Genomic DNA, 15,317 nt, shown 5'->3' on the forward strand with positions numbered 1-15,317 from the left:
TCAGCTGTCTTCAAAGGAAGCCCTCGGTGCTTTCTTTACATTGGAGGCTTCTCCCCGAGTCCCTCGTTGTAACCTGTTGGGCCTACGGATCGCCCGTGGTCCCGGAGGTGACACTTCTCAGTTTTCTTTCAAACTAGATATTCTGGACAGTGAGCCCTGGCTGTGATCACATCGGGAGACTGATGCTCCATGACAGCTAAAAGTTGGATTGAGTTTCAGGAGCTACTATATATAAAGCTGGGGCCACTTATGTCACCGCACTAATTAAATGCCATCTGGGTGGTTCCTCTGGGTTTTTGAGCCCATCACCCAGTTCAGACCGAGTCAGAGGCCAAGGAGGAGAACATGATGATGGACCTTTTTGAAACTGGCTCCTATTTCTTCTACTTGGACGGGGAAAATGTTACCCTGCAGCCATTAGAAGTGGCAGAGGGCTCGCCTTTGTACCCAGGGAGTGATGGTACCTTGTCCCCCTGCCAGGACCAAATGCCCCCGGAAGCTGGGAGCGACAGCAGCGGGGAGGAACACGTCCTGGCGCCCCCCGGCCTGCAGCCCCCCCACTGCCCCGGCCAGTGTCTGATCTGGGCCTGCAAGACCTGCAAGAGGAAATCTGCGCCCACCGACCGGCGCAAAGCCGCCACCCTGCGCGAGAGGAGGCGCCTCAAGAAGATCAACGAGGCCTTCGAGGCGCTCAAGCGGCGCACGGTGGCCAACCCCAACCAGCGGCTGCCCAAGGTGGAGATCCTGCGCAGCGCCATCAGCTACATCGAGCGGCTGCAGGACCTGCTCCACCAGCTCGATCAGCAGGAGAAGATGCAGGAGCTGGGGGTGGACCCCTTCAGCTACAGACCCAAGGCGGAGAGCGTGAGCCCGGGAGGCCGGGAGGGGGGCGCCCTCGGGGCCTGCAGCCCAGCCCAGCCGCTCCCTCTCCCTCCCCCTCTCCTCTCCGATGGGCACCCCCCTGACCTCGGGGCCTCCCCCGCAGCGCTCCGTCTCCCTCCCCCTCCCCTTCTCCTCCCCAATGAGCCCCTGCTGACCCGTGACCTCGGGGTGCCCTCGGGGCCTCCCCCCCAGCCGTTCCGTCTCCCTCCCCCTCCCCTTCTCCTCTCCAATGATCCCCCCTGTAACCTCGGGGTGCCCCTCGGGGCCTCCCCCACCCCCCCCCCGGCCGTTCCGTCTCCCTCCCTCCCCTTCTCCTCTCCAATGATCCCCCCCTGTAACCTCGGGGTGCCCCTCGGGGCCTCCCCCACCCCCCCCTCGCCGCTCCGTCTCCCTCCCTCCCCTTCTCCTCTCCAATGATCCCCCCCTGTAACCTCGGGGTGCCCCTCGGGGCCTCCCCCACCCCCCCCGCCGCTCCGTCTCCCTCCCTCCCCTTCTCCTCTCCAATGATCCCCCCTGTAACCTCGGGGTGCCCCTCGGGGCCTCCCCCACCCCACCCCCGCCGCTCCGTCTCCCTCCCTCCCCTTCTCCTCTCCAATGATCCCTCCCTGTAACCTCGGGGTGCCCCTCGGGGCCTCCCCCACCCCACCCCCCGCCGCTCCGTCTCCGTCCCCTCCCCCTCTCCTCTCCAAAGAGCCCCCCTGTGACCTCGGGGTGCCCGCAGCAGGCCGGACATTGGTACCCGGCCCGAGGAAGTCGGGGAGCCGCCCCCCGAGGTGCGCCCGCTCGCTCCCGGAGCCGAGCCTTCCGCCCTAACCCTGCGCCCCCGGGTTCTCTCGCAGCTGGAGGGGGCGGACTTCCTGCGCACCTGCAGCGCCCAGTGGCCAAGTGTTTCGGATCATTCCAGGGGGCTCGCGATCACTGCCAAGGAAGGTAGGGAACGCGAGGGCGCCGGCCGCGGGGTGGGGGGGTGAGGGTGGGGGTGAGGGTGGGGGGGTCCCGGGGGGGGCGGGGGCGGGGCGCCGGCCTGCAGGGCAGGTGCGTGTGTGTCTTTCCGCGCTCAGGAGGAACCCCGAGCGGGGACCCGCCGGCCTCCAGCAGCCTCCGGTGCCTGTCTTCCATCGTGGACAGCATCTCCTCGGAGGAGCGCAAGCTGCCGTGCGCCGAGGAGGTGGTGGAGAAGTAGCCCGCAGCGCAGGCTGGGCCGCGTCCACGCGCCCCCCCCCCCACAGTGGGTCACCCTACACCTGCTGCAGGAACCCGCGCCCAGGAGCGAGCGCAGGGCAGGGACACCTGGCGGGGGGGGGGGGGGGGGGGGTACTTCTCAGAAACTGTCCTGCGCTCCGAGGGCGAAGCCTCGGGCTTTGGAAGCGAGTGGCTTAGGTCTAGCAGGCTGCTTGGGCTTCGTGTGCTTAGTTGTGTAACGTGTTACTTCGGTGACGGTGCCCCTTCTGGGCCACGCTCAAAAAAAAAAAAAAAAAAGAAAAGAAAAAGAAGTTCATTCCTGTCTCAAGCGACGTGGGAACGCTAGTGGTACTGAATGTATTTTTGTAAATGATCTTAGGACTCTTTCTTTTTTATGTAAACCTAAGAAATCTATTTTAAATGTGGAGTGACGGGGTGCATATGACATGTGCGAGGATCCTGACACGGTCATATTAAAAAAGCGAAGTTTCTTTATGAACAAAGTTGGTCCTGATTTGATTCAACTCAACGACACATGGGGGGGGCAGCTATGCAGGCACAGAAATCCAGGGAAGCCGGCGGGCCTGTAACTCAGATGCCACCCAAGCCCGTTTATTGGGGTGTGTTCCTAAAGGCTGGTTTAAAGGGAAGAAAATGGGTGGCTTTCCTCTGTCTGCATTTCTGTCTCGGTCGGACCTCACCCCTGTGGTTACAAGTGAGGCAGAGCCAGGACTGTCGCCTTTCCCCTTTTATCAGCATCTCTTTTCTGTTTGCACGGCTCTATCCCTAGAGGCCTGAGTGAGCTTTCCTGAGCCAAAGTTTGCAATCCGGTAAGAGAGTGCCACACAAGTGGCACTGCCTGAAAGGGTCATGAGCTAACGTAGCCCCAAATGCCTTTCCCTCCTTGACTTTCCAGGCCTGGCCTTCCACCGAGAAGCCTTGGTCAGAGTCTGCAGGAGGCGCCCTGGCCTCCCAGCCAGGGTGGGGGGGCCCCTCCCTAGTTTTCTTGAACTAGACTGGCGGTTAGAAGACTGCACCAGCCTCCACGGGCGGGTGGGGTTTGTTTTGCAAATAGGAAGATTAAAGAAGGGAACAGTTTGTCCCTTGAGGTGGGGTGGGCTGCTCCCTGGACCGGGTGCTTCAAGGCAGGGAAGGGTTAATGGCTGAGGGCAAAAGGCAACCACAACACACATGAAACCTCTTAGCTGGACCAAACAGCAAGGCCCCCAGAGGGGCTCGAAGCCCCGGGAGCTCCTCACCGCCACGATTTTACAACGTGTGCCAGGTTTGTTTATCCTGTAACTTCAGGAAGAAGCGACCACCAAGAATCGCAGTGGGGAGTGAAGCAGAAGAGAGGCCAAGCCCTTCCTCGGAGTACTTGCCGCTCACCTTCTGTCGGGGGCACCTTCATCCAGCACCCCTCCCCACTCTCAACTGCTTCCTTCCCTCTGTTGCCCCGCAGCCAGTGCTCGGTCTGCAAGTGTGAGAATCTAATCGAATTCAATATTCCCCAGCCCAACGTTGCTTCCTGACAGCCCTGTCCGGACGTTGGGGTTGCGCATTGCAGAAGTCCCAGATACCACCACGGACAGCGCCTCCTGCAGGCATGGAACAGTAGCCTGCCCCTTTTCTGTCTCTTGAAGGCCTCTCTCTGGGGGTAAGGGTCACTTTGTCTTCTGAGCACCTGGATGATTCTCTTTTCTCCTAGAACACTTACCAAAGCACAGAAAGGTCCCTAGCTCTCACATAAGCTCTCCCAGCGGTTTGGGTAAAGCAGGTGGGAGTGCTCTGGGCTGTAACTGCTGAGTTGCTGGGGGCACTGCCTGCCTGCCGAGCTGGAAGCCAGGTTGCTACTGTGGAGCCTTGGGCTGAAACAGCTCCTCTCTGCTTCCAGTTTCCTCATTTGTGAAATCGTGGTGACAACAGCAATGGTGCCTAACTCAGGGGTGTGAAGATTTCAGCGAGATACACACAGAAAGGGTTTATAGCCAAAGCACAGCACCAAGTCCATACTAAATGTCAGCTCTCCCTTTTTTCCTTACACTGACCATCAAAAGGCTTCTCTTCCACCAAAAGCCCCAGTTCTTCAAATACTGTTTGCTGCCTTGCCGGCACTGTTCGGGGGAAAATATTAATGACAGGGAATTCAGTAGCAATATGAGTGACTCTTAGCATTTTACATATGCACTCATAATCCTACAATGACTTCTGTGAAAGAAACTTGTATTTCTTTTGAGAAAAGGTTTCTTTGGAACTGAAGAGTTTCTTGCATTAGTAAGTGCAGAGCCAGGGCCTTGAGCCAGTGAGTATCAGTGGCTTCAAGCTTGTTTTCTCAATCGCCCTGCACCCTGGAAGAGAAGCCTTAGCAAATAAGAAAGACCACTTATGGCCTAGAAAAATTGGACTCTCTTTAGCAATTGTTTTCCAGAGGTTCTTTCTCAAAAGTGACTAGCTAGTGAACTCCAAATTAGGGCGTAAATTAATTAAAGATAAGCAGTAGAGCATTTCAAATTATCCAATCAGAACATGTATGAATATGAATATGTTTGAATGGTGTGTACAGTCATTAATCATGCATATCATGGATCTACAATTTTTTTCTAGAGAATCAATAGTTTCCCTAAAATGTGTATGTCTATATATGCATTGTATGTATACGCATTACATATTATATATATGTAATATATATAAAATAAAGATGTGCCTAAAATATAGGTATATATATGTGCCGCAGATTCATGCCACAACTGAAATCAAATATCAGAATTAACCAGGTGAATTCATTTACTTCATGACTGCATGCGTATTTATAGTAAGATCTGTGTTATAAACTGTTTAGCAGCAGAATTTTTTTTTTTTAATCAATTCACGGACTTTATTTGCTGATGGATTCTATTCAGTCTTCGCAAACCAAATCTTCTCTATCTCTCCTAGCTAGGTAACTTGAGAAATTGTTTGGAATTAGTTTGCGTATAGAGGTCTCTTCGTTAAATAGAGCAAATATTTCCCAAAGACTTCATGTGACCTCCACTGCTATAGTTGACATATGAGGCTTTCCAATGAAATCCTTGGTGTGTTTGCAATTAAAATGTTTTTATTTGATATTAATGATGATAATCTTTACTAAAGCCACAGCCAAAACAAACAGGGCCATGGAAGCAGAAAATCAAGATATAATAACTTAGTGAAGATAAGCAATTTGGCATTTAAACTGAGCCTGTTTTCCAGAGGTAGGCATAGAGTTGTCAAATATTTTTAAAATGAGTTCTTTTCTTTTTTTATAGCACTATACAAATAATTTATGTCAAATGTCAGCTTTTTCAAACTAACTTTAATCATCACACCTGAAGCATCAAATTCCAGACCCGAACATAATGGAAATTCACTTAAGTCTAATGGCATTATATATATTATATATATATATATATATATATTAGACTATATTAATATATATTAGACTCCTTCATATGTATGGGGGAGGGGAGCATGGTGCTGAAATTCAGTGTTCAATGTTCTCAACTACTGTTGAGATTGCCAGAGAAGTTTTGGGTTACTAAAGTGCACTCTATCCTTACTAAGACATTTTTGACTCCAAGTTAGAATATAGCCATTTGTGCTTTTCTCTTAATAAGTAAGATTTTATATCATTTATTTATCTCCAAACTCTCTTCCCAGAACACACTACCTGGAAAAAAAATATTTTAAGAATATTTGAGTTTAAACTCTGAATATCTCATTTCCTAACCTAATCCATTAGTAAATTAGCAATAACACGGTGCTTCCTCAAAGAGCCAAGCCAACAAGACATTTCCCCAAAAGACCCTTCCACTCACTCCCTTAAACTCAAAAGCAGTGCTAACAAAAGATGACCCCTCAGCCCCAGAGGTTTCATTCTGAAAAAGCAATGTTTTGCAAGCCTAGTTCAGAGTCAGCTTGGCTTCTCAGTTCAGAATGGCTATGCCATGTGCTGAAACAAAGATAATGCTGCAAGGACTGGCTCCTTTCTCTACTCTCAAGGCTGCTCAAAGTCCCTTCATAGGCCTTTGATCTCTCCTGGGAGTCTTCGAATTCAAGCCGAGGCCAATGTCTTCCTCAGCTGTCTTCTCCACAAATTCTTCCAGCAGCTTTGGCAGGTACTAATGTGTTTACTTAGGTGTGCCTGGTTCCCAGAGCTAACAGCAGTTTGAAATTGTTTAGCACATTGTGAAGTCATATATGATAAGCAAAAATCTCTAGAACCACTCCCTTTGTCCAGGAGTTGATAAAGGGTCGCAGATAGAGGCAGACGTGAATTGAAATGGACTTCTCTTGCTATGTGTATTTGGTTTCTCCCGCTGAGAGAAGCATAGAAAAATTTGCAATAATGCCGAATTCCTAGGGTAGGCAAAGTTTCCTAAGAAAGGAAGCTGGGAGCATCATTCCGCTGGTGGGGTCTGTCCATCAACACTAGGATTGTTGCCATAACACTTAAACTAAAATAGCTTCTCAGAAAAAAAAAAAAAGAAAAAAAAAAAGAAAGTTGGTGATTACTTACGGGTCTATGCAGTTAAAACCTGCTGAGTCTAAATTGTAAGAAAAATCAAAACATGCATTTATTTTCCTTCAGAATGTCAAGTGAAAAAAATTTTTTAAACTATCGATAGATTTGAACCTTGGGTGGCATTCACTTATAACAGGATGCATGGCTTGTCCTCTTTCCACGCCTACTGAGAGGCTTTCCCTGTAGTCACTGTTGGAATGCGGGTTCCTCTGGGCGCAGTTGCCCCCTAAATACACGGGAGCCTCCCCTGCACGGAGAAAATCCACTTCCCTGAAGAAAGAGTGGGAAACAGGTTGTATTTTTATTCTTTTCTATGAGGACCAAAAGTCAGTCTGTTCTGATTTTGAGTAAGAGCATCCAAATAGTAGCACTCTCTCTCTCTCTCTCTCTCTCTCTCTTTTTAGTAACTTTCAACTTTTTTTCATTATTATTTTCCCCATTCAAAACCATTTTTTTCTCTGCATCGCTCACCCAGTTTTTCTCATTTTCTCTTACACAGTATCCCCCTGGGAAGAGCTGCAGAAACTCGGCCGACCTGGGGGACCAGGCACTGGCTTCCTTCCCTTCCTTCCCTCTTTGTAGACTTGTGTTTTTTGTTTGTTTGGTTGGTTGGGGGTTTTTTTGTATTTTTTTTTTTGTATTTTTTGTATTTTTTGTTGTTGTTGTTCTTTCTCTCTCTCCCTCCCTCCCTCGCCCTGGACAGCGGCCTAAGTCAGGTCCTTTCCTTCCCCTGCTGTTTCGAGCTCCCGTCCTCAGCGCTGGAGCCCCAAGGGCCCCGCCCTGGTCGCGCCCCCAGCCAGTCCCAGGCCGGGGCGCTGGTGTCCCCGCGGCCCTCTGGCCCCGCCGCCCCGAGGTCACCTTACCGGGCACAGCCCCGGGCCCTGGGAGCCGCGGTGGCCGCACCCCCCTGCGGGTCTCCGCTCCTCGGGCTGCGGGCGGGGCTCCCAGGGCGACCCCAGGGTGCCCGGGGGAGGGGCGAATTCCCTGCCCTTGGAGCTCCCTCCCGGGCCCGTCTTGCAAAACGTGGCCGTAGAGAGGAGGAAATGAATGAACACCTGCCAGGCGGTGACCACACTGCTTGGCAAATAGGAAAAGGTCTTAATAAGTGTGTGCATGGAACATCCTGCACCGCAGGTGGGGGGTTGGGGGGGTCTCTAGCACGCTGGGGGCCTGGTGTCAAGAAATCAGCTGAGGGGCCAGTGCAGCACACCTTCCACTTGGGGCTGACTGGTGCCCGCAGCATGCATCTGGGCTAACATCTGCCCTGCGGAGCCAGGGAAAGTGGGGGTGCTGTGTGTTGGGGCTTGAAGCGCCCGGGGTGGCGGGGGGGGGGAGACCATCTCCCCACGTGGAGGGACTTGCCCCCCCCCCCCCCACTGTGGGGTTGGAGTCCTCCATTCCCCTGGGTCCTTTAGGAACTTGACTCTGGTATCTCGCGGAGCCCTGGGTACCCTGTTCATGTCAAAGGCATCCCCTGGGTGATGGTCCTAAGTAAGGTGCAGGCAGATGCCCCCCACCCCCCAGTGAGGCAGCCCACTGGTGTGAAAGGGAGCGTGATTCTCAAGGCCCTGGTGGTGTCTGTGTCTTAGGGATGAATGAGTGTAGGAAAGGGGGGCAGAGCACACACACACACACACACACACACACACCCATGTTGTAGCTAACCTTAGTGACACCTTAGTGATGGACACTCTACTTGCCCTGTTCCTCGGAGTCTTCACTTTGGAGAGGGCAACTCACCCTGAAAAAGTTGGAGCTTCTCTGACCCCTGAAGACTTGGGGTGAGCCAGCCAGGGTTGCTTGCAGAAAATAACTTTAGGCATAAATAAGAGAAAAGAGCGTCCCCTTTCCCCCAACTCTGGAGCCACAATCGCTTAGGGGACTGGGTGACTCCAGATGGAGAGGAGAACACGCCCTCCTATTTTAATGGGGTCACAAGCCCTGGTGCCTAGACCTCAAGTCCTGGCTTTTCCTGCACACAGACAGCACTCCCTGCCTCCCACCTGCACCCAGGGGGTCTGGAAGTGGGGTGAAGGGTGGAAGAGCACCGGCAGAGGCCGATTCATAGGTTCAGTCCTACATCAAGGGGAGCGCTCCCTTCCCTGCTTCTACCCACCAAGGCTCCAAAGACCCCGCTGCGATTGCTTTTCTGGAAGAGGCTTTGGTCGCCAACGTGGTGTGAAGTCACTCAAGGCCTGAGCTGGAAATGTTACACGAGCGCAGGACGGCGGGGCCGGCAGCTGGGATGCATCTGTAACGGTGTTAGTTCCCCTGAAAGCAGAAAATTAGCGACCCCGCAGCCCGGCCTGGCTGTTTAGTCTGTGGCACTGGCAGGGCGGAGCGGAAGGGGGAGAAAGCAGCCGGGCCCTGGAGGGAGGGAGGCGGCGCCCCTGAAGCTCGGTCCTGGGCCGCCCCGGGCCCCGCAGAGGCCCGACCCCAGGAGGAGGCGCCCGGGAGCTGGTGCAGAAGGGGGCTGGGGGGGGGGGGGCGGCCGGGCCTCGGAAGGACTCCCCCCGCCCCATCCGGGAGCCCCGGGCCCTAAGGTGACCTCATCGCAACACCACCGATGTTTAAGAACCTAGCACGATTCAGAGGGTCGCCTCCAAGCTTTCAGCAACCGTTATTCGATCCACTGATGGGGGGGGGGGGGGACAAAAAACAAAAAACAAAGAAAAAACAAATCCCTGAGCTAACTAAAGTTCGTGTAGAGCACAGAAAGCACCTAAAAACAAGGTGCGTGCTCACGTCCAGGATCGGGAAGGCAGGGAGGCGCGTTGGGGCGTAGCTTTTAGGTCCGAGCGGCTCCGAAGAGTCGGACGGCTTCGTCCCTTTGTCTGCACGCGTCTTTAAGTGACCCCGGGGTCCAGGGGCTCCAGGGAGTGCACGCAAGGGCGGGGGTGGGGGCGCCCCGCCGAGGCCCAGCCGCACGAAAACCATTAGTCCGAGGGGCCGTAAACAGCAAATCGGCTCCGGGCCGCGGCGGGATATGCTAATAGTGCGGGGCCGCGGGGGCGGCCTCCCGCCCTCCCTCCCCGGAGTATATAAGGAGCCCCAAGCCCCGCTCACCCGGCCCGGGCCCCAGGCGCTCGCCCCGCGGAGCTGCGGAGCCCCGACCCAGCCGCCCGCGCAGGCGCTGTCTCTCCGTCTCTCCCGTCCCTCTTGTCTCCCCTTTCTCCCCATCTCTCCCATCTCTCCCCATCTCTCCCCATCTCTTCCATCTCTCCCCATCTCTCCCCATCTCTCCCCATCTCTTTCATCTCTCCCATCTCTCTCCATCTCTCCCCATCTCTCCCATCTCTCCCTTTTCTCTCCATCTCTCCCCATCTCTTTCATCTCTCCCATATCTCCCGTCTCTCCCATCTCTCCCCATCATTCCCTTTTCTATCTTTCCCCATCTCTTTCATCTCTCCCATCTCTTCCATCTCTCCCATCTCTCCTGTCTCTCCCCATCTCTCCCATCTCTCCCCATCTCTCCCTTTTCTATCTCTCCCCATCTCTCCCATCTCCCCCCATCTCTCCCATTTCTCCCCATCTCTCCCATATCTCCCCATCTCTCCCCATCTCTCCCATCTCTCCCCATCTCTCCCATATCTCCCCATCTCTCCCCATCATTCCCTTTTCTATCTTTCCCCATCTCTTTCATCTCTCCCATCTCTCCCTTTTCTATCTCTCCCCATCTCTCCCATCTCCCCCCATCTCTCCCATATCTCCCCATCTCTCCCATATCTCCCCATCTCTCCCATCTCTCCCCATCTCTCCCATCTCTCCCATCTCTCCCATCTCTCCCATCTCTCTCCCATCTCTCTCCATCTCTCCCATCTCTCCCCCCTCTCCCGTCTCCCCTCCCTCTCGCCGCCGCTCCCGGGCGCACGCACCCCTGGCTTCAGCATGGACGTGATGGACGGCTGCCCCTTCTCGCCCTCCGAGTACTTCTACGACGGCGCCTGCATCCCGTCCCCCGAGGGCGACTTCGGAGACGAGCTGGAGGCCAGGGGGGCCGCCTTCGGGGCGCGCAGAGCGGCGCTGCCGGGCCCCGACGAGGACGAGCACGTGCGAGCCCCCACGGGCCACCACCAGGCGGGCCACTGCCTCCTGTGGGCCTGCAAGGCGTGCAAGAGGAAGTCCACGACCACGGACCGGCGGAAGGCGGCCACCATGCGCGAGAGGAGACGCCTGAAGAAGGTCAACCAGGCCTTCGAGACGCTCAAGAGGTGCACCACGACCAACCCCAACCAGCGGCTGCCCAAGGTGGAGATCCTCCGGAACGCCATCCGCTACATCGAGAGCCTGCAGGAGCTGCTGCGCGAGCAGGTGCAGACCTACTTGGGCCTGGCGGCGCCCAGCTGCTCCGAGCCCACCAGCCCCACGTCCAGCTGCTCCGACGGCCTGGTAGGAGCCCCCGCACCCCCCTTAGCCCCAGTCAGTAGTTACCGGTGGAGAGGGGGGTGCCCGAGGGCAGGGGGGCTTGCCGCACTGGAAGGGCGCCAGGCAACAGCTGTCGAGCGGGATGTCCGCTTGCCCTCCGCCCAGGTTCTCGGAAGGTCGGAGGGAGGGTGGGCATGCGAGCGAGGTGGCCAGTGACCGGTGACACGTTTGTGCCCCCGGCCCGGTCCCTGCCCTGCTGAGGCCCTGCTGGAGAGAGATGGGGCTGCATTCTTCTCAGAGGGCCTTTGCTCCGTCCCTGCCAGGTTTTAATGGGTTTTTGCCCTGGGAAAGTATTCTCTCCCTGAATTACTGTGGCTTCCTTCTGCCCCAATCCATTTTGCATGGTTAACCCCACGCACATTGCTGCTGAATTCCACCCCCGCCCGCTTCCCCTTGCCGGGCTCTCTCCTCCTGGCGGCCGCAGAGTCTGACCTCGCAGCCCTTAGGGCCTGGGGAGGCCACGAAGGGGACGGAGGGCCCCCCGCCCCCCGCAGACCTAGTCAAGCACAGGTCCCAGCATCTTTTGCCAAGCCCTGCAAACACACTTGCTTTGTGTCTTGTGTCGCAGCCCGAATGTAACAGCCCTGTCTGGTCCAGAAAGAGCAGCAGTTTTGACAGCATCTACTGTCCTGATGGGCCAAATGGTAAGAATTGGTGGGACCTCAGAGGAGTTTAAGAATCAGGTCGACTTCGCAGTCGGGCCTGTCAAAGCAGTCTGGTTTCCCAGGCTGTACTGGAGAAGGGAATACAAAGGATGCTTCCTATGGGGAGGTTTTGGCACAATCACGCACATCTTTTGGTCAAGTCCCCCCTCACAGACGCACATGTGTGCTTTTGCTGGCAATTTTACTAGGGGGCTTCTCCGCCCCCTGCGTTCACTCCCATGAGTGGCTGGATATTTGTTACAAATGTCCACGTCCGGCTTTCTGTGACCACCTGACCCCTGGGGGTCAAAGTTGCTGACCTATACAGTTTACGGGGCCAGAAAGCCAGTCTCTCTATCTGAGATTTTTTTTTTTAATGGTTTTCTCCTTGTGTTCTTAGTATATGCCACAGATAAAAGCTCCTTATCCAGCTTGGATTGTTTATCCAGCATAGTGGATCGAATCACCAACTCCGAGCAACCTGGATTGCCTCTCCAGGACCCGGCCTCCCTCTCCCCAGTTGCCAGCACGGATTCCCAGCCTGCAACTCCGGGGGCCTCTGGTTCCAGGCTCATCTATCATGTGCTATGAACTGAAAGTCTAGTCTAGATCAGTTCCATGAGGAGGGCCTATTACGCAGGAGGAAGGAAGCCCCGAAAGTTCAAGAGCAAGACAAGTTGTATATAAAGATTTCCTTTGCGTTGTAAATGTGTAAATACCATCTTGCCACTTTATACGAAAGTGTATTTAACTAAAAAGTCACCATTGCAATTAATACTTTATTCCTTTTCTCCTCCTCCTCCACCTCCTCCTTTAGCTCCTTCTTCGCTTTAGATATATAGCTCCAATAATATTCTTTCCGATAGGGGGCAATTCATTGAAGATAGCTTGTTGCAATGCTTAACTTATATATTTTTTATAAATATTGCTAATCAAAATATTATGTCTGATGTTAGATCTTTATTTTTTTTTCTTTAAAACATTAGGACAGCTGGAAATCAGTTACAGGAAACCTTAAATATATTTAACTTTTGTTTTCCTATTAACCTTTTGGTGATATTGTATTAAGTAAGAACGTAACAACACTGCCTAACGGTATCTATTTTGGTCTTTTCTGATTCATGTTTTTTTTAAAAAGAACACCCCTAATGGGATTAGCAATCAGACACAAAACCTTAAGGTGGTCCTGAAAATAACAAAATAGCTGGCTTTGTGGATACATTTGAACGTTTACCATCTCTCAGTTGCAGCTGAGGTCCTGTTGATGTCCCAAATGAAGAGAACATTTCTATTTTAATCAGCTTTCACGGGAGCCTGCTAAATACAATTTTTCCCTTATCTTAGCACCGTGCCATCTAGTGTCAAATTGTGAGGGCGTGGAGGAAAAGTAGAAGTTATTCAGGACAAGACAACATGTTTCAACGAAAAGAAAGTACAATATTACATCATTTTAATACGGTACATTAGGAATCTTGAGTTAGATAATACGTACTTTATCTACTTGCCTGAAAATATCTCAATATATTAATATGTTAATATTGTCAATAAAATATTTAAAAGCATTGAACTGATTTCTTTTGTACTATTAAGTACTAGAATAAGAAAACTTACGCAAACTATAGTAAAGTGAAACAGCCTGCAATTGGTTGCCTTTTTTCACAGCCTTTTTGATTTTATTAATCGCATTTGTGTGTGTGTGTGTGTGTGTGTGTGTATAATGGCCATGCATTCTTTTATTGTTCATCACTTTAAATCTCCTTTATTTTAGCAAGGATTGAGATTTTTAAAAAATGGAACAATTGAGTGGAAAATAGGTTGAGACGATCGTTGAGATAATTCTCACAAGTTTACCAGTGGGAGATATACAAAGGAAATATCCTTGAAGCGTCTAAACTAACTGTTCACAGACAGAAAAGATCATTGTTTCATTCTCTAATTTGTACTTTCACTTAAAGTGGCTAAGGGTTATGTCATGCATAGTAATCATCAACCAGACTCTGCTAGAGCTTGGCAATTATACTGTTCTCGGGAACTTCTTCCCTTCTTTCCGATATGATTTTTCTTGTGCTTGTCCAGGAATGAGGTTTAAAAGAATGGAAATTATTCTATAAAGGGAGGGATAGATGAAGGGCTGAGTTCAGCAGATAATGTAGCCACCTGTTCTGTTAGCATCCTGCCCTGATAGGGATGCTGACTTTTGGCACAGAGGTCAATCGTTCTCCACCTTTGGTCTGAGAGTGTGAGGCCTCGAGGTAGGAGAATTCAGGAAGGCACGACAGAGATGTACGCATAGTTCCCGCATGAATTTGAGTCATTCACCCTCAATGGGCCCTGTGCTAGGTGCACTCTCTTTTTCACACTTTCGTGGAGAGATTAGGGATGTGTCAGTCTCCGTAGAATTAGAATAAAGGGAACCATCCAAAGATTGGTTTGATTTTTTAAAGTTCGAGTCTAAGACAAATGACCCTACTCTGTTCCATTTAATACAAGCAAGCAGAGAATATCATGGAATTTTAATTCAAGTGAATAAAAATTGACTTTCTTTCTTCTATGTTTCCAAAATTCTATTACTTGTAAATGTGTCTGATATTCTCGGTGAAGATTATAGGGCCTCCAAGTGTTCAGTTAGCCTCTCTCTGGCGGTCTGGAGTGAATCTAGGTGGTGATCCATGTGTCATTGAAGATGAGACCGTCCATGCCAACGCACTCGATTATTCTCATTTGCAGTGTATGAACCTCGGAGGCTGGTGTCTTCCCAGCACACAGCTTGGCACAACGTATCACACAGTCCCATATACTTTTTTGACATGGGGCCTTCGAGAATTGGCTCTCCACTGGCCCAGACCCAGGAAAGTCTCTTCTCCAAGGAAGTGGATGGGGAGGAGTGAGGAGTGACACTGGCAAAATATTCCAGCAGTGACAGGGGGCTGCCTTCCATAAATCCCCCAAGTGAATGGTTGGGCCTCACTGAATCTACCCCCCACCCCAGTCCATCTCAGCGGGTGGGAGAATGCAACCGAAGGGCAAATTTCTAGGAGAAAAGAGGAAAATGCTCCTCTTGCTATCTGCAGACCTGGCAGGGAGAAGGCTCTCAGGAAATAGAGTCAAAAGGAGACCCCTTTCTCCCTAAGCCTGAGAAACACAAGCTTACTGGGTTACATAGGAAACCTGTGGCTCGTGAGGTTATAGAAACTGGGAAGCGTTTTTTGGAAGCCAGCTGCTCCACCAATCAAGGCGTCCTGATTGCCCCTGTTTTTTGTTTCTGTTTTGTTTTGCTCATTTGGAAGATGCAAGTTAGGCAAAATTAGTGGCTATCTCATACCCACAAATTCCTCCCTAACATGGCATTCCTACAATTACTTAATCTGAGAGAGATTTTCCCTGAAATTCTCTCTTTGAGGTTATAACAGTTACTAGATTAAAGGAGTAATTTAGGGACACCTGGGTGGCTCAGCGGTTGAGCGTCTGCCTGCAGGTCAGGTCGTGATCCTGGGGTCCTGGGATCGAGTCCCACAGGGGGCTCCCTGCAGGGAGCCTGCTTCTCCCTCTGCCTCTCTCTGTGTGTCTCGTGAATAAATAAATAAAATCTTTTAAAAAATAAATTAGTAATTTAATTCCATGCCTTTCCGAGGTGGTATTTCTGG

At 51.9% G+C, this 15,317-nt stretch overlaps 2 protein-coding genes across 4 annotated transcripts; both read left to right on the plus strand.

The window, feature by feature from the left end:
- Positions 1-30: 30 nt before the first annotated feature.
- On the plus strand, positions 31-4,780 carry MYF6 (myogenic factor 6). Of its 3 annotated transcripts, XM_077845633.1 has the most exons (4): positions 31-864; positions 1,722-1,812; positions 3,579-3,721; positions 3,959-4,780. In XM_077845633.1, the coding sequence occupies exons 1-3, from the start codon at positions 346-348 to the stop codon at positions 3,680-3,682; spliced, it is 714 nt and encodes a 237-aa protein (XP_077701759.1). In that variant the 5' UTR covers positions 31-345; the 3' UTR covers positions 3,683-3,721; positions 3,959-4,780. The 3 variants fall into 3 exon arrangements, with proteins under 3 accessions (XP_077701759.1, XP_077701758.1, XP_077701755.1); XM_077845632.1 differs by having other exon boundaries at positions 3,579-4,780; XM_077845629.1 differs by lacking the exons at positions 3,579-3,721; positions 3,959-4,780 and adding an exon at positions 1,944-2,567 and having other exon boundaries at positions 35-864.
- A 4,905-nt stretch (positions 4,781-9,685) lies between these two features.
- Positions 9,686-12,756, plus strand: MYF5 (myogenic factor 5). Its single transcript, XM_077845634.1, has 3 exons — positions 9,686-10,993; positions 11,598-11,673; positions 12,074-12,756. Exons 1-3 carry the CDS (start codon positions 10,493-10,495, stop codon positions 12,262-12,264), a joined length of 768 nt encoding a protein of 255 aa, XP_077701760.1. The 5' UTR covers positions 9,686-10,492; the 3' UTR covers positions 12,265-12,756.
- Positions 12,757-15,317: the final 2,561 nt, after the last annotated feature.

The sequence above is a fragment of the Canis aureus genome, chromosome 13 (assembly GCF_053574225.1).
Source record: "Canis aureus isolate CA01 chromosome 13, VMU_Caureus_v.1.0, whole genome shotgun sequence".
Classification (NCBI taxonomy): domain Eukaryota; kingdom Metazoa; phylum Chordata; class Mammalia; order Carnivora; family Canidae; genus Canis; species Canis aureus.

Excerpts from the sequence above, each read along its gene's own strand:
- MYF6 (XM_077845629.1), top strand. The coding sequence starts at position 346 with ATGATGATGGACCTTTTTGAAACTGGCTCCTATTTCTTCTACTTGGAC. Across the intron at positions 865-1,721 it reads ACAGACCCAAGGCGGAGAGC|CTGGAGGGGGCGGACTTCCT; the intron begins GTGAGCCCGGGA and ends GTTCTCTCGCAG. Across the intron at positions 1,813-1,943 it reads CGCGATCACTGCCAAGGAAG|GAGGAACCCCGAGCGGGGAC; the intron begins GTAGGGAACGCG and ends TTCCGCGCTCAG.
- MYF5 (XM_077845634.1), top strand. The coding sequence starts at position 10,493 with ATGGACGTGATGGACGGCTGCCCCTTCTCGCCCTCCGAGTACTTCTAC. Across the intron at positions 10,994-11,597 it reads CCAGCTGCTCCGACGGCCTG|CCCGAATGTAACAGCCCTGT; the intron begins GTAGGAGCCCCC and ends CTTGTGTCGCAG. Across the intron at positions 11,674-12,073 it reads CTGTCCTGATGGGCCAAATG|TATATGCCACAGATAAAAGC; the intron begins GTAAGAATTGGT and ends TTGTGTTCTTAG.